The sequence below is a fragment of the Cataglyphis hispanica genome, chromosome 5, assembly GCF_021464435.1.
Source record: "Cataglyphis hispanica isolate Lineage 1 chromosome 5, ULB_Chis1_1.0, whole genome shotgun sequence".
Classification (NCBI taxonomy): domain Eukaryota; kingdom Metazoa; phylum Arthropoda; class Insecta; order Hymenoptera; family Formicidae; genus Cataglyphis; species Cataglyphis hispanica.
The window spans coordinates 5138720-5158451 of NC_065958.1; the positions used below are offsets into that span (position 1 = coordinate 5138720).

The following is a 19732-nucleotide window of genomic DNA, read 5'->3' on the forward strand; positions in this document are numbered from 1 at the left end:
ACTTCACTTCCGGTATCGTCCCACCACGAGCAGTCATTATAGACGCCTTGACGGTGGGAGTGAGCAAGACGACGAGCGGAGAGGGATGAACAAACGACTACGAAGAGCAATTGCCAGAGCAATCGAGTGAGATAGTTGGACTGCAGGAAAGAAAGAAAGAAAGAGAGAGAGAGTTAAGAGGAAAGAGAGAGAAGCAGAAGAAACAGACATCCCGACTCATGGGGATAATTTATTCCGCACTCATACGCGGCCGGGCTCGGCGACGCGCATCCGACGAATATCAAGCTGCTCTTCGTCTGCGATTTCTCTCGATCACACCGATCGTTAGATCCGGAGGGAACGTATGAACTCACACTCCACGACAAATTTTCGTTTCTGTCTCGTATTTAACGTGTCTTCAAATCTTTGTGCCGCAGATCGTATTTTTTAAGTGAATAAATAAATTTTTATACATGTGAACAAATAAAGGAAAAAATATATGAATTATATTTTATAGAATCGATACGTGTTTAGATCGATACGTATAGTATTGATGATATAATTGGAGTGCACTTTAATACAAAATGGATAATACATCACAGAATCTTTTGTAACTATAGTTACAGATGGGATTTAAAGTTCCTTAATCGGATGTGTGCCTTGCTATAGTTTAGGGATTAATAAAAGTTTGTGAGAGAAATTCTCTTATAATCCTTTTTATGAACTCAATAAATTAACGAAGTTATAAAGCGAAAACAAGAAATTGGTTCAATTATTCTTTAATTTAATTGAGCAGCTTATTTCTGATTTCCAAAATAGATTATAACTATCAATTCATCTTTTGACAAAAATTAATTGCTTATTTTGTGAATAACTTAATTTACAATTTCCAAAAATCGAAATAATTAAATAATTTTAGTGTAATATGCACAATGGAGTTAAAAATTTATATTTTTTAATTTTTCTTTTATCACTAGATCTATTTATAGATGTAGAATAATCTATTTTACTCTAATTATTTTCACATTCCGCGTATGCATAAATCGTTTAAAATATTTAAAGATTAATTTAACGTTTAGAAATTATTTAAAAATTTATTCAAAATAAATTTTATCATAAAATCAATTTTGCGCGTTACAGAAATCATTTGCGTAATCGATATATTCTGCCTTCTTTTTTCACGGCTCTGATTCAAGGAAATTCGCAGCGCAATCACGAGCAATAATTTGGCCGACGAGCAACTTTGTATCCAGCATCACGGGACAAATTATGGTCTGTAATTCGATGAGAGGAAAGGAGGAAAAGTCCACGTACACGCCAACAACTCGCTTTATGGTTCGGCGAGATTTTCACCGCTGGTAATAACACGCTTGCGGCACGCATTGAGAAGCAAAAAAAAAAAAAAAAGATCGAAACGCAGATTAATGGTTATCGATTGCGTAGAGTCATTATCGGGGGATGTAGGGCACGGCAAAGATAAGAGAAAATCGAACGTCTTTTCACGATGACCGGAGGAAAGCTGATTCGAGCGAACATGGAGAGACACATGAAGAGCTTGATCTACTCGCTTTTAATTTCTATCTTGATCAGGATACATGGCTCTTGAACATCCGAGTGCGTTGTTTTTGCCGTGTGAGACAGACTAAAAAAATTCCCATCGCACGCTTGATACATTTCTAATACAGGTCGGGATTAAATAGATCTCACGGTCACGAGATACGGCTTTCAGTTAGGTAGTGAATTTTAATTAGTACCTTTTGCCACTGTTAGCCGACCTCTGTCATTCCTAGATAAGCACTATCCATCAATTAATATCCGTGAAAAAAATACTTGTGAGATTAATTGAGGTTGTTCATTCCTGTGCATGTAATTATCAGCATAACATGTTGATTGTCGATATAAGATGTATGATAAGTAAAATAATTTAACTTCCATAGTTTAATTGGAATTTAAGAAAGTGTAACAGTTACGTCTTTCAGTTGCTTGCAGAACGAAGGAGGAAAAAGTTATTGCGGCTATAAATTCACGGCGTAGATTCACTCGTTAATCTATCCGTCACTTTTAAACCGTCAATGTCGTGATGGATCATCGTCAAGATACTATCTTCCTTCTTAGCGCTTCCGAGATCAATCAAAGATAAGAAATTGCGATCGTTATTGGCAAAATATCAATTTTACATCCGCCGATGAGATATTAAAGTAAAATTTCTTTGAAATTTCCTTCGACATAAATTTTTCCCAATATTCACCGCATCCGATCCTATAATTAGATATGTTGTTCTTTTTTTCAATGTGAACTCAACATCAACCTACCAGCGGCGAGCATTTCCAAATACGGGACACAGTGCCGAAACATAAAATCGATGACAAAATGCGTCCGCGGTCAACTGCTGCTGCAGTGTGGGATTCGATTAACAATTTCTCGCGCAGAATCTCGTCGATTGTATCAGAGATTCGATATCACGCGCGTACGCGCGTTTCAATCGTTTCCTATTTTCTCGCCTCCTTCCTTTTTCTCGGCAAACCCGTTTCTCGACGAACGCGATTCAATGAGGCGAATGGCGGCCAAGCCGACATCCACATCCGTGCTTGTCGATCCGAGATTTTTAACGAATCGCATATACCTGCCGCACTTACTCCTTTCGAGATCGGCTTGATGACCGGCTCGCATCCACTATCGATTTCTGCTTATCGAGCCTGATTATATTCGCGCGAAGACGCGTGAGAAACACATTTGGAAATTATACATGTGTGTAAGGAATATTATTCTTAAAGAGAGTTTATGTAGAGTAACTCTAGTAATGATTACGATATAATGTAATGTTACGTTTATACATATATGGTTTCTCATCATAATGGTCACCACACTTCTCGACTACTTCCAATATTTTGTAACAGAAAAGTTTTTAATTTAAAAATAGGTTTTTTAAAGAAGGATACGTTTCAATAATGAAAATTTTAGAAATATTAATTTTTTAATAAAATTGCTCATAATTGCCGTGGAAAGCAAGAAAACCGATTTAAAATAGCATTATACATAATTATTTGTTTCGATGCTGTCAACATTATTCAAAAATTCTTATCTTATTTAAAAAATAAACTCAATTGTTTGAGGATTTTATTAAAATGCGCACATGTTCTATTGTTTTATAAATTATAATTATAAAATTTGTTCGTTAAAGATCAGGAATTTTTTAATGCTTATAATGGTTGCGACATTATATTAGCATTCTTTATACAGAATATATCAAAATATAAGTCATATTCCTTTCATTCGTAAATTGTTTAACAAGTTTAAAAGTAATTTTCTCTTGTAATTTATTTATTTTTTTTTTATTTATCACCGCTAATATTCACTGTTAAAATTTTCGTATAAATATGTGCTTATACGAGACTTTTCGGGATACATTATTTCTTGAATATAAATTATGAAAATGTTATATCGTTATAAGGGACGGGAATGTTCAATTTCCCATGAATAATAACGCTGTTTTATTATGTATTCCTTAAAATATGACCTCCATAGCTGTTATTTCTCCATTTTATCCACAAGTTTCGTTGTTTGTACTTCATTACGGAAGAAGTTATGGCCAATAGTTACTGCAACGTATTCATATTGTAATTTTCCTTGGAATACAAATAGTGCCATCAGACTACTATGTTAATCAAAATGTCCTTATGACCTACAAATTTTTCAATCAATTTGAGATCTATTTTTTTATTAATAAGGATAGCAAGCAATTAATCAATTTTTTTATATAAGTAATTAAAAGTATAGATATTTAGATAGAGAGAATTTACAAAAATGTAAAGCATGTAAAAATCAAAGATGAAAAAGATAGCGATTTATATGAGAACTGCATTAAGGGAGCAATAATTCAAGATTATAAAATCCACAAATTAAAGATAAATCGATGCATATAAAAATACGCTCTCGGATTAAATGCATCGTCTAAAACAATAAATTTTGCACTTCTCACGGTTCTCGATTTGCTAACATATGATTAAAGACGCTATTAATGATATCTAGATCTCAATTTGATTTTATAAGCGTCTCTTCCGTTGATATTGCCGTTAGTTTTACATGTATCGTATCGTTTCTCATCGAGATATCGTTAGAATAATTCTCGCGAGTTTTATGTAAAAAGCTATATCTCGCTTTTCTTAATTAGAGGCGCGTGTTAATCACGTTAATGGTATTTAATCGATATTTGCATTTTACTACCAATTCCTCAATTAAGATTCTTAACTAAACTATATATAATAATAGTAAAATATTATAATATATTTAACAAAATATTATAAATATCATCTAGTCATAGAATTACATTAGGTATAAAAATATATAAGCTAATATTATAATTATTAATTTCGTCAATCAACTGACCAATCATGTTAAATATATACAGATCCTTATACGAGGATCTAATCCACCACGACGTTCGATGACGACCGCTCGTTCGCCTTCTCTCGTTGTCTTTCTGCTGGACTTTATGCAGTCTCTTAACCCTTTATCACTCGCTCGTTATAGCCTCGATATGCGAGGCGTACGTGGGAAATGGCAAGTTCGTTCCACGCCGTACGCGACGCATTCGATGTCACATTTCAAGTATCTCGTCATCATCGCATTGCAAAATCGATAAGGATTCCTTTACCGCTGTTGGACTTTTACTCTCATCGTTATTATCCCGTGGGCGTCTACAATGCCCGGCGAATTTCACGTAGGCGGGAGAATTGTGTCTCGCTGTGTGATGTGGCGGGCTTTCATTCTGTTCGTGGCGTATAACGCGAAAATTGTAATTGTTTCTTGTCTTCGAAAGACAAGTGTATATGTATATGTGTAAAAAAGTCTCATTAAAAGAGACGTATATAAATCGTTGGAAAATGTCTACCGAGTGACCATCGAACTTTTACTTGTACTTGCCGTCAAAGAGGTAAAATATATCATTCTTACTCTTTTTCAAGAAAAATTACAAATGACGGCGGAACCGCAATGTAGTATCCGATTAAATCCATTAATTACATTTATCTGCTTTTCTAACGGTAACGTGCGAGTATGAGAAACGCGGAAAATGCAACGGTCATACACACGTCGCTACGATGGGAACCGAGATAGTGGTACGGTACGCAATAGTGGTGAATGGCGAGTGTTTGCCACTTTTAGGGCGGGTTCCATTCACCGAGAACGACAGTGGACACACAACGGTGCCCGTGAGAAAATACGTTGAGGAAGAAGAAGAAGTCGACGACGAAGAAGAAGAAGAAGAAACGGTGGTTACCGATGTGTGCGTCACGGTGAAGAATTTACGTGGTAGGGTAGGTGGGTCGTCCGAGGAAAACTAGACTCCACTATATGGATGCACTTAGATGGCTCAACCATGCGTGCTTCCCCACGCTCGCACGAGCGTCACAGGTGAGCTGAGAGACGCTCGAGGAACGAGTCCTGCATGTGTAGAAAAGAAAGACGAGAACGTGAACGGGGACGGCAAAGTAGGAAAAGATCGAGTCTCTCGCCCCCCTCCCTTCCCTCTTTTACCTTTCCTTCACTCGCTCGCTAATCGCCGCTCTGCTCGTTCTAAGATAGAAAAAAGAGATACAGGGTAGTTCAAGGTTCATTGTCCATCATTTGCAGTCTTTAACCCCTGCGTAAGGACGACAATATTCATTCAAAGTTTTATGTCTGGTGATAATATATATACGCAACAGACGCTTACATATACTCTCTCCTACCCATATACGATTTTTTATAGTCTTTTGCGGGTGTCTTTGCTTCAATGCTAACTTTATCCAAATAATGTACGAAGCATTATGTACAAAAAAAAGATAATTTTTTTAATATTCAAAATGCTTGAAACATTCCTGATAAAAGATTTAGCTGAATATTTGTTTAAGTCTTGTTTTATTTCAATACATAAGTATATATATATCCTTGTAAAATTACTCCATGTATATACGTATGTGTATCTATTACTTTTTTTAATAATTTTAAATTATACACTTTGTATAATCCAGATATTATGCGTTATGATTACTATGATGCTGCGTCGTTCAAACTTTATAATTAGCACATATAGTAATGATAGATTTTACTATATCATATGTTCATATATTCGTCATTATAAGCAATTCATGATTCATATCTTCATCATTTCCTTCTTTAATGACTTTAAGTATCATCTATATTTTACCAAGAATCTTACCATGTTACTGTTGTGACGTTGCACTATGTGTGTCTTATTATATGTATCTAGAACTTGCTTCAGAATAATAAACTGATTCCTCTCTCTCTCTCTCTCTTTCTCTTATAATATTTATTGCCTTCCTAGTAACGTCGCACGCCTTCTTTATCGCAGCCACGCAATCGCGCAATATGCGTCAAATGAATATACACAACGGCTCAAAAAGAAAATATGAGATTTATGATTAGTTTATGTGCGTCGAAGAAGAGGAAGGCCAGGGTTGAATCAAGGAAACGGATCGCTATACGCTACGCTACACTCATGCAGTCGTTAATCGAAGCTCCAGTATTTCTTTGCCGCAGGAACGAAACTATGTCGATACTATCAACAGGCACATCGAAGGGGAGTGAACTGACCGTAACGATTTGCCTCTAACGATTTGCAAAAGTATCGATTATAACCGTTTTATCAATGCGGGAGAAAGCATCCCCTGGAAGATAATTAAATTACAGCTCGACCTCGCGTAATATCGCGAAAGATTGTCGATAGCGGTGTCTTTAACGCTTGAAGTTGAACGTATAATTTTGCGATATTAAATTAGAAAAAAACTTTAATATTTAAAACTAATATTTAAATATAGATTTTCTCTTATTTAAAAAATTTATTTTTAGAAATTAGTAAATATTTTTATTAGATACATAAAAATAAAAATTTTATCTTTTGTAAAAAAAAAAAGAAGAGTGACTAAAATATTCCGTAGAATAATTGAGATGCGTGTACGCATCGACACAGGAAGATCACGCGTCACGATAGGAAAGCTGATGAGAATATGATGATAAGACAACAGGTCCAACGATGGACGCAAAAATTGAAAAAGACAGCACGATCAAGCATGGGAAGTTGAAAGCATACAGCTTTTCGAAAGCCGGTTGTAGATTCGTTTTACGTTATACGTTTACGTTATTGAATCGGTTAAATAACTCGTGCATATTCAAATATCGCTCGACGACAACGGCAATTAATACATATTCTCTCATGCAGCATCCGCGTGCATCTTTGATGTATCATTTTACGGTCTCGCTAACGACGGGTTAATACGTTTAATGCCACTTTATCCAGCAACATATATTTTTTGTTGCGAGCTTATTAATATATATATATATATATATATATATATATATATATATATATAATACCATAATTTAAATAGTCTTTTGCATTCCGACATCGTCCTCAGAGAACGACTTATTAATTATCTTCTTCAATTACCAGTGGAAAGAAAAAGAAATTAGAGATAAAAAGAAATTGAAAGATTTTGAGATCATACATTTGCATAGATCTTGAATTATCCATATATTCATAACGTAAATGTATATATTATTTCTTTTATATAACATATACATATACTACATATTATTTTATACATGTACACAAAAAAGATCTATGTATATTATCCGTATATCTTCTGTAATTACTCAATTTTTAAAACTACTGCTTCAAATAACATTATATTTAAAGTAAGAAATAGGTCAAAAACTTTTGGCGCAATTTCCACTTTCTGATCAATAAAGATAGAAGCGGGTCACTAATGGACGGTTTTAGTAGAATCAGTATTAACTTTAATTTCTTGCTTCTTTCTTTTATTAAAACTTTGTAAGTATAAGTGTATAATTAAATTTTGTAAGTATAGGTGTATAATTCTTGAAACTTTTTACACATGTATAAATGTATAATGTAACTAACGTAATATAGACAGAAAGAGAGAGATAAATTTTCATATAATAAAACGTCATTTTTTAAAAGAATTTAATATGCCTAATTTTTCGAACGTAGTAATCAATTTAATTGATTAATAATCAATTTAATAGATTGCTTTTAGTCATCCACGCACATGACGCAAATGATTATGAATTTTATCCTTCTTGTCTTGAATTTCCTCGTTTAATAAAAAAAAAAAAAAAAACTTTTTAGGAAAATCCGACAACATGTGCGGTCTTCCTTAACGAAATCATTTAGTCCTGGCTGTCCAGCCTCGTTCTTTTCTCGTTGCGGTTATCCTTCCGAGAGTCATCTCGATGCATACATACGTCTCTCTCCTTCTCTTTCTCTCTTATTTTGCTTCTCTTCTACATCTGAACGAACATACGAGCGAGCGAACAACTCGCCCGTTCCTCTCATCGGTCCCGCTGCATGCTACAAACGGCCTTTGAATAGCATCTAGTTTTTGTCGAACAACTAGTTTTACCGGAGAGTTTTCATTCTCCATTTTATCCGTGAGTTGCCTCATCCTTCGCGCATCGAGCCACCGTGAAAATTAATCTTGCTGATTCTCTCAACACCGTAAAATTCGAAAGAAAGTGAATGACGTTTCAGAATTTGTCAAAAATCACATAATTCACGCCGATTTTATTAATTATTTTTAACCGCGCCAATTGATATCGCGTTTTACAAAATTGATATTAAAGAAAACAATTTTTTTATTATGTATATATTCTTAATAAAGAAAAATGGAACAGAAAATATTTAAAAGCATGGGAATGGAAAATATTATTATCCGTATATTAAAAAAATTACATATCTCAATCTTTAATTAAATATTAATCTTAATATCAATCAATTGTAATGTGATATATCCTCACGTTCTGAAAAATTTACAAAGATCGTTATTTTATTATAAATGATTATTTAATTTTATTAATTACGTATATTATATTTATACTAACTCTTTTGTATAAAAAGAGGAAAAAAAATAATCTTTTACTTTTTTGCAAATATGTGCTATGGAAATATACATATAATAACGTTGAAACGTATACATTACATAAAAAAAAAGAACATTAATTAGTAGCAGTTTTTACACGAGCGTGTTAAATATAAATAGTAATTGGCTTTAATAAGCATGCGTGAAACGGGGTTACCTTGAGATACACGACGTATTAAGGGACAATGTAAAAAAGAAGAACCTCATCCGGCAGACTATAAAAATATTCGTGGTATGTAATCTTTTCCCGATCACGTTTCTACTTAAATACTTTATCTTTAGAAGTTGCGCCATAACTAATAGCAGCAGCTTAAGCAGGGAAATTAACTTCGATTATAAAGTAATATCGACCAGCAGTTAAAGAAGTATGTTTGAATTAACGAGCCTTAATCCACTCCGGTTGATTATTCTCGCTCATTCGTCGCGAAATCTCTCGTTAAATAATCACGGCCGTTGCACTCTAATAAAGTTCTTAATACGCCGATAAGAGAGGCGGTTGGAATGCTTTGACATTAGCAAATATAAAAATCGTGAGCAGATTAATGGCTATGCTGAGGAAATGCACAAAGTTTTCGTTTTATCGTTAAAACTTTATATCTCATCCCTCTACACAACATAATGATTTATTTCCAAAGATAAGACAATCATGTATACTACGAACATATATCCCACACAAATATATTGAAGAAAAAAATCAATCAAATATCAAGCATAATATCAATAAACATGATATATATACTACTATTAATAAATAATTAATGCATTTAATATCCAGCGATTGACATTTAATGAGACAACATAATATATTCTATTTAGATAATTTATAAATTTATGAATTTCATTATTGGATGCATTAGTTTATCATTTGTGAAACAATTTCTATGTTATATATTAAAGTAGATTTAAAGTATAGCAACTTTTACTTTACAGCACCTTATCTAGCTAATATTATAGTATGTTCATTTATAAGTTTATTTTATTTATTCATTAATGCATTTAAAATTTCTTAAAGACTTGTAGAGTATTTTATATTAGATTTAAAATTATTTGCAAATAATTATTAACTTGTGTCAAGCATAACTTTTTTTTTGTCAAAATAAACACAAAGGAGATTCAAGAGAGTCAACAGAGTGAAAACTCTGCATCATCTACATCATCAGTGTAATTATTATGTTAATCGACTAAGATAATTAAAAAGCTGATAGTTTGAATTTTAATTAAACGAATCTGTCTAAATCGATCATAATCTAAAAATTATACAAATTAACAATTTCATTAATAGATCATCTAATTTATTATAGCGAGTATTTCCACGAAAAATCCGCTAAAAACAGCAGGGCACAAAAATCTTTGTCAATCATCGAATACAATACATTAATTCAAGGTATTAAATTTGACTAACTGTTTTTTCTCGACGGATTTTTCTTCATCGGAGCGTTTGCTAATTCTGAATTCCTTCGTCGCGTAATATTGCGTGAATAATCTCCAATAATTTATACTGTACGCGAAATAATTTACACTGTTATATTGTTACGCTGTTGCGCGAGCATAATTTATGCAGCCAGCAGGAAAATCTAGCGTACACGCACGCTAGATGATAGAATACCAAATTTACGAAGACCAAAGTTACTCAGGGATTTATAAAACGCGCTCGCGTTCTTTATCTCAGTTTGATCGTAAATCTTCGAGGTCGCGCTGGCAATTTATAAAACGAATGAAACGCGAGACCGGATGTTAAATACGTTAATTAACGTTCTCCGTGGATCCACATAACATCGGCGTCCGATAGCATCGGATTTACTCTAGCCCACACTGTCATTCGTCTGGATCTTGTTTACATGTTACTACATTTTACCGGTTTCTATCGATTCGCGCGTTATATATATGTATGAGGACAAGTGTTAATGACTTTCTTTCGATCCTACCTTCAACACGCATTTGCTTTTCCTCTCTTGTAGTCCTCAGAGTTTTAATTGTCATCGTCTCTGACTTACACTTATTCTCTGTAATTTATAGAATTTGTTTTTATAATATTTATATCTGGCTAAAAATTTCAGAAACAATATTAAAAAAATAACTTTTAATTTAATTGATAGATAGTTTGATTCTCAATTGTAAAAGTATTTTTATTAAATATATGTTAAACAATTATTTTTCATCTTTATCTTACCATACAAAATCTTTTTCGCTTTGCAAATATTATAATTTAATTAATATCTGATTATATATTCCCTAAATATATTTGCAATTATTAAATAAACTAAACATGTTATGATCACCGTAGTCAGTCTTACCTTACTTTCTCATCCAATGGAAACATTTCAGTTTTCACTTATTTCTAATATGCAATGCAAAATTGCTCGCGTCTATAAATAGCTCGTACATATCTTCTAATCAACGACACACAATGCTTACTTCTTGTTTTGCCAACTTATGATGTAATTTGCTAATTCTCTTCTCTCTTGGATTAAGAGCACACAATAATACGAATCGTAGTGATGTCGTGTGATACTAAAACTAAATGTAAGAAATATCGACGTGTCTCCTTGTTTACATATCTGGCGGTATGTCAGTGCGGCCTAGTGGGGTAGGCACTACTACATAAAAGGAATCGAGTAGGAGAAGGGATACGGATCGACGCGCATAGAGACGAAAATAGAGACGAATATCAACATATGAATATTGATATTCCATCAACATTCGTATGTTATAAGAAGATTTAATCATCAATAAAATTTATCCCTCTATATAGCAGCCTTTGACCTAGTCCTCTCGTAAAAGTAGTCTTCCTTATATAAAGTAACAAAAAACCATTAGTAAGTGAAATTCAAGAAATGTAATATTCCCGCATATGTTTATTTCATATTTCGTGTCGACAACGATTTAACTATGTTATTTGACTTTTACGTATTATTGACGTAACGCGCTGTTGTTTACATGTCGTGATGTTGTCATACGCGCGATGAGACCCGAGTCAACAGCACGCAGCGCGAATCGTTCCGTACGTCGTCGTAATTATTCGGAAAAGATTATTACATTTAACAAGCATCAGTTCGCGCAATTTATCAGTTGTAGCAATAAATAGTACACGTTCGCGTTTTAGAACGATACGTAATATCGCGATGACGCAGCGAAAAAATATAATATATCAACTTTTTAATACGTGCATTTTTCACGCAATTTATGCTTAATCTACCGAATGCATGCTGTCAAATATTGAATTTATATTATATGCATATACACATATATTACCTATCAGTCCATTACATTTGTACTAGTAATTAACTCGACTCGCGTAATATGGCTTATCAAAGTAAAATTGTTATCATTTCCGTGTTTTTCGGTCATTAACAAAATATCACTAGTACAGTATAATTCGAATTCGAGTCGAGCGGTATTTATATTAATTAATAAGCGTTACGCTGTGTTTAATTAGAAAAAAAACACAATTGTTGTTATTAATTGTGCGTGTTTTAATATTTTTCAAATTTTGCATATTATATAAATTGTAGTTTTTGCATTTATTCTGTCATCTAATTATAAATGCGCGTCGCATGTAATATGATTATCGAGTGTGTTGAGCAAAGTGTCATATAATCTTTAAGGTCTCGTGCGCACGTAATTAATCGCGTTTTCGAGAGTGAAAGTGCCATGGAGTAGTAAAGAGAAAAAGGAAAGGACTTTAGGAAGACAGTAGATCACAACCGTAAGTAATTTATAATTTATTTAAATTATTATTTTTATTTATTAAATTTATATATATATATATATATATATATATATATATATATATATTATTCTTGTTTATATCTTTATTTAACAGTGTCTTTTAAATTATTATATAATGTAATATTTCAGATTTCAAAATTTTTTAAAAATTTAAAATAGAATATTTATATCAGTTAATATTTTTAGATAAATATATTTAAAAATATTTCAATCTTGTTTGAAAAATTTAAGATTAATATTTATTTAGATTATTTTTATATAAAAATTAGATTTTTAATATCATGTAATTAGATAAAATTTTTGTTGTTGTAAGATTAAATGATCTTTTCTTAGGCACCTTTTTAAAGAACTAATAAAAAATTTAATTACGTAATTTTTATTTTATTTTATTTTTTTTCAATATTAATTATTCTGGATACTCCCTTTTTTTTCTCTTTAATTTTGAAACTATTTTATAAAATAAATGGTTTTTAAACTTAGACTCTAAGCAAAAATAACTTGTGATTACAACGGGAATTCGAAACTTGACCGTTTCTCAGTCATTTGTTAAGATGACGCAACTGTAAGAAACCCTTCAATTTTCTCTATACATATACAAATTATGCCCAAAAGCAATTTCGAAATCATTAGATCCTCGTATAGCTCATCTCGCGCAATACACTGTACAGTTAGCCGGAACAACGCGATATATGGGAGACAAACCAACAGATGTTCATACCGTTGAAGAGGCGCGGGATGAGTCAACGGGTCCTGAGTGTCCTCGCGAAGAAGTTACCTTACAAATAATACGATGCGTTCATCATATCGCAGAAAGGAAATGATATAAAATGCGAGATGATAGGCGTTGGCAGATCACGAACTACATATATAAGACGTGCGGATATAGCGATCGTAAAAACTCGAGCTTTAGAAATGTGAACGGATCTGGGGATAAAAAAGGATGGGCAAGAAGGAAATATGGGATCCACGTTGATAGCAAAATATTTATGTTTACGTTGAAGGATATCAGGAGATGTGAGCGATGACATGAATACATTTTCGAAGAGATTTGAGATTGATTTCACCGCGGGCGAGAATTTATTTCGAAAACCACATTCGTGAAATATATCTTTTTTGGCCCCTTATTTATTCAATTTAAAAAAAAATGAAAAAACTAAAATATTTATTTTAACGATGCAATATTTTATTAAAAAAAAAAAAAAGTATCATGTGTAACTTTATTTGAAAAAAAATTTTTATTTACAATAAGCTTTAAGTAACAAAGAGAAAGAATAAAAATAAAACGAAAATAAGGAAAACATAAGATGATAAAACAAGAATGTATCTTTTTTTTTAACTGGCCTGAATTCATATAAGGTTAAGGGTTAAAGCATGGTCTGATGATATTAAATTAGCAAGTATGTCGCTTATATAAAGTTGCTGAACACTACATACTCGGTTCGCCGCAACGAAATGCACGTAATAGCAAATGCACCGTCGCATTCTAAGTCTACTTCTTTTTACACGACCATCTAATTAATTACAGCAAAAAAGCTACTGCAAATAACGATGTAGACCAAGAATAGCCGAATGGTATTTAGTGTGATAAGAAGCGTCCTCGCTGTTTTCTCTCTTCGCGATGCCGTAATTCAAAAAAACATTCCTACGTCTAGTTACAACTTTATTATAATTCATCTTGAACTTTGACGACAAATATACTACTAAAAAAATACTAAATTAAAAGACCGTCTAATTTTTATACGATTTATATCAGTTAAAAAAACTATCGTAGAAGAAGTTATAATAATCTGGCGTGAAGAATGCAGATGACACTTCCGCATTATGCAAAAAATATACAAGTATTTCTGGAACAAAGCTAGAAACTCTAAATTTGGTAAACTTAAATGCGGTTAGATTTTCTGAATTTAATTACAGACAGATTACAAATTACCTTTTCTCTGTCTAAGTGACTAATCAAACAAATTTAGAAATAACTGTACATTTTTTTATTGTCTCTTGTGTTGGAAGTATTTTTAGAATTTTTAAAATAACTTTTTAATTTATATATTAAATTAATATATGAAGTATTTCAACATGTATAATTTGCACAAAAAAGTGTTAATTTTCCCAAATATTATAAAATTTATTATTTAATTTTTATTTTATTTATAAAATTCAATTGCAAAATTGCACAATCAAAACTTTTATTAAAAGTGCGCCAATAATTTATATTAAACAATAATCTAAAAAGAGAGAAAGAAATTTGTGATCTCTTTTTGTTCCTTTTACATAACCGATAAAGAAAAACCACAATATAAACCACGAATATATATAATATGCAAATCATAAAGTCAAATCGCGAAAAAAAAAAATTCAAATAAAAAGCAAATAGAAACGTGAATCGGTCCAGTTTCGTAGCGATCTAAAACGAGATACCGTTTATTCGCATCGATTGACAGCAATTTTTCTGACACAGATCCTTGCTTACGAGGACAATGTTGATTCGATGATAAATCGAACTATCTAGAAGCTAACTGTACTGTAGTTTATCCTACAATGCGATTCAATCGAGTGCGTTTCAGGAATAAAGATGCTGGAACGTAATTCATGCCATCAAACCAGGATTGCAAATAATTAAATCAATTCTTAATCTAATTCACGAGTAAATCATAAATCAATTTTTAATTATTAATTACAATAAGCTTTAATTCATAATTCAAATTTGATTCGTGGGTTACACAGGCTTTAATTCACAAATGATTTCGAGTCGTGAATTTGTCCTGCGTCCAAGTTACTGTAAGTTTTCTTTACACTGCCGAATTATATTGTATAATTGTCACGTTTGCATGTGTGTTTTTTGCGACGTGGAAGTTGGCGCGCATCTTAATTAAACCGTCTTTAAAAGCACGGCAATAAAAAAACGGCTTAATGTTTTAATGCCATTAGATTTACTTTTACTATTATGGCGATTGCATTCAATATCAGATTGATTTTTTTTAATCCTTTATCATACAATTTCCAAATTTTATGTTTTTATATCACATGTATTTATAAATAATTAAATTATATATGTGAACTTATCACATATTTATAGTTTGACAATTATTTCTTTCGATTCTTAAAGTAAATTAAATTTCAGAAATTAAATAAAGCTAGAATATTAATAAACATTGAAAAAGTAATTCTCAAATTATTGTAATTTTCTAATTTTCATTGCATCTCATTACTTTTTACTTTTTAATATTTATTTTTTAGTTATTAAAAATCACGAATTTATCATCTCTCATCGTGATACTTTATCTCACGAATTGTATAGCCTATCGCGGCTGTCGAGAAATAAATTTCACCTTTTCACTAGAATTACGCAAATTCATTTTTCTGGATCTCAACTTTTCCTCGTTAATTCAGTTAGTGATAATTTTGTCACACACCAACAAATTTATGACAGCTTCGTAAATTATTTCGCGCCTTGTTATAATTTCATACGCGACTGATATAGAATGCGTTCGACATGCCATTATAATTTAACATCTCGAACTAATGACGCGTAATATTAGTAATATTAATAATATTAATAATGTATTCACCATTGTAGCAATAATGTATCCTATTTTCAATCGAAACAAATTGCTATTTTCAAGAATAATCTCGCAAAAATCGAAATTTGTGTTTCTTTTCACAAAGTTTGTTCTTAAAATTAAAAATTATTGTTACAACAATAAAAAAAAATATTGGATTTAGAAAGAAAATAAGAGAATTCTCAAGTGTGTACCATGAAGAGAAAAGGATCGATTTAATAAAGATAATTTTCAATGTGAAAGGAGGTCAGAAAAGTGAACGATAGGGAAATGTAACATTAAAGTGTAACGAGTAAAGTACCGAGATTTTGGAGGAACGGGGAAAGAGGAATCTGGGAACAGGTGACTGAGCGCGAGAAAACTCGGTTATTGACGCAGACAATTATGTGCACGACCTGCGTGAGTCTGTACGTGCACGTGAACGCAATTTTTCATGCCGGGTCAACGCAAAGCCGGGTGTCCGCGAGACTACTTTTCTGCATCAAAGAATTTTTCGCTGCGAATTCGATGCGCGAAATTGCTTCACGTCAAATCGAAAATGTACCGGAGCGCGACTAATTCATAGATCATGGAATCGATTTATCATAATTAATCAACACGTCCCGACTGCGCACGTCCATCGGATTCCGTTAAGGTTGATAATATATTGATACTTTCAATATAGGATACGAAAAAAGAACAGTAATGCATACAACGTAATATATTGATAACATCATTAAGTATCCATAATTGTTTATTAGGATTTATAGGATTTTTTAACAAAAATTTAAAAATTGTAGAGATAAATTTAGCATGTTTTCCTTATCGTATATTGTCACACGTATACTAATATATTTAATCTTCTACTTAATATTACTCCAAATCCTCTTGAAACTCTGCAGTTTTTCAAGAACCTGTGATTTTATTCGCACATTTGCGACGATCAGAAAACGTTTTTATAGCGACAATCATATTTTCTTGTCGCGTTTCATAGATGGCAGGAACCCGATCGAAATAACGTCATCGGAACAGGTGACGGAGAGAAACGGGTTCTCTCCTACGGGCAAATATTAATACACCCATAAATCCGAATATGTCTTTGGAACGGGATTTATAAGTGGTCGATCGAATCGCGGCCGGCATTTGATCGCTATTCGGAATTCGTGCCAGTAGATTATGGATAATCGCCGCGGGAGAGTCGAAAATACGCTACCAGCAGCCGTGACGGGCGCGATACATATTTATGCATATTGTCGAATTTTTTTTTCTCGCCACGCAAGAGGATAATAGCGAAAGTTTTGAAAGCCAATCCGGTATTGCGTTCCTCACGCGTTAATAGTTTGGAAAATTTAACTAATCGACAAACCTGTTTTTCTTTGTGATATATATGGTACATACAAGAGCAAATGTATTATACAAGAATAAATTAGTTTTATCCGAAATAATTATGTAATTATATTTTTAAAATATTTTCTCTTTTACAGTATTTTTTTTTTTTTTTTTCATTTTGCTGTTAATGTAGATTTAGTTCATTTTAATTTATTAATAGAAATATCATAATATGAATGTAAAATTTCATTCATCTTTAAATGATATTCATTAATTTAGTTAATAATAATGGATTTATTTATTATTTATCAATTCATTTATTTCTCTCATATAAGTGTGTCAGTCTTTATTAATAATTATTTATTTGTTTTAATATATATATTCTATACTTTTATACTTTTAAAAATATTCTTTCATTGATTTAAAATAAATTATGAGAAATAAAAAATAATTAGAGCAAAAGAATTAAAATGAAATAAATTTTTTACTAAAAAAAAAATTTGTATATTATTATTTGCAGATTTATATATTTTTTAGAATTATGTGTTATCATAGCTAATTTTTCATGCAAAGCTAATGATAAAAATTCATCTTAGCGTAATATTCTCATTAATTTTTACTCATTTTTCCATCATTTGCAGAAAGTTTAGTCTTGTAATAGGACCAAATTGCGTTAAAATATACATGACATGGCAAAGCCAACCTTAATTTTAATAAGAAAGTGTTTGACTATCACAGAGTTAACTTTTTTTTAAACTAAAATGTCGATGCAGTCATTTTCAAAGCCAGAAAAAGAGTTGAAGCTTAAAATCCTTTTACACAAACTAGGTTTCACAGTTTTAATTAGCTAACTAAATGTTATAGTTTATATTTCCACAGATTTTCTTTTAATTAAGAGGATTTATTTATTCAAATTAACTTTAAATATTTAAAAAGTAATACAAAACTAATCTTCAAAATATTTTTCAATAAAAACTCAATTTTAATTCCGCCAAGAATTATTTATTAAAATTAATTAATTAGAGAATATTATACGAAGTCAAGGATTCTAATATTGTAATATTTCTTGGATTTTAAATTCGCATGACAAGATAAAATGTAATTTTTCGCGAGGGAGGTCGTAGAAGAAGCCATTGACTCACAATGGTAATTCCGGAGCGACTGCAATTTTACGTCTTACCTCTCGGTCGTCCTTGAACGCAAGTATAGATAGGCAAGCAGGATTTTCCAGTAGCCGGCGAAGAGGCGCCTTCTCCTTCCCCTTCGTATTCTCTCAAGAGACGAGCGAGCACGCTTCGCACGTAAAAATCCGACTTTCCGACTGGCAAAGAGTATCTCTCTTCGACACACGAGCAAATACCTTGTCTTAATGAGCGCAGCACCTTTATTAGCACCGTTCGCGTCACTTACGCGAATTTGCGCGCGCTCGCGCAATGTTTCGCCGGTCAAAGAGATCCTCTCGATCCTTTCATTGAATTCTCTAATATCCTTCCACTCTATTTCCACACATTTTTTGTTTTCCGCGCGAATATTGCCACCATTCCGTCGCATAGAATTTTTTTGAAGAATCGTTTTTACGACGAGTAGTTAACGAGTATTTAACGAGAAGCCGCGAAAACTAAAAAACATAACGAAAGACTTGTTCTTTTAATACGGATAAAGAGGCGAAATGTTGCCGCGAAGTTTTCTCGAGACAACGCTCGTGAGAAATCTCGAGGAGAGGACACGCTGCGCGCTCGCGGACCGACGCGGCACTTGAGGCCTGAAGGTGCTTCAGGTGGGACGCCAGGTGGGTGTCGGGAGAGAAGCGGGGCCTTCTCCTCTCCTTGTCTTGACCAGCCCCACCGCACCTGGCAAGCCACGGGTAAGGTTTCTAGAGAAGCAAGCGGAATCCAAGCGTTTTCTTCTACGTTCTGGAGAAGGGCGGAGGCGCCTCTGTGCTAGATCCAACGATCTTCGCGGGGCCCGGGCCCCGTCAAAGTTCCCTACTTTATCGGTGATAAAGAAAAACCGGATTTATAAATTAAAAAAATAAAAATATTATTCAAATTCAATATTTTATTTCAGTTTTCACATATCACGTGTTTTTCGATTTAAGTTAGACTGTACTTTTGTAAAAGTACAAAAATATTTTTTAATTTATTTTGTTTGATTCATATATTTTGTTACATCTAAGATAATTCTAATAAGATTCAAAATTTTCTTGAACTCAAGCAAAGT

General features: G+C 32.4%; 1 protein-coding gene across 2 annotated transcripts in view; it reads right to left on the reverse strand.

Annotated features, from left to right (window-relative positions):
- Positions 1-19732, reverse strand: part of LOC126849485 (uncharacterized) — a 55939-nt gene that overhangs the window by 26018 nt on the left and 10189 nt on the right. Inside the window, exons 1-2 of one of the 2 annotated variants that reach the window (XM_050591366.1) lie at positions 11213-11452; positions 10844-10921 (exon numbers count right to left, since the gene is read on the reverse strand). The exons of the other annotated variant lie outside the window; for it this stretch is intronic. Of the exons in view, the coding sequence (XP_050447323.1) occupies positions 10844-10898 (55 nt within the window). The 5' untranslated portion in view covers positions 10899-10921; positions 11213-11452. Of the gene's footprint in view, positions 1-10843; positions 10922-11212; positions 11453-19732 lie in introns of those variants that run through there. 2 annotated transcript variants of the gene reach the window in all.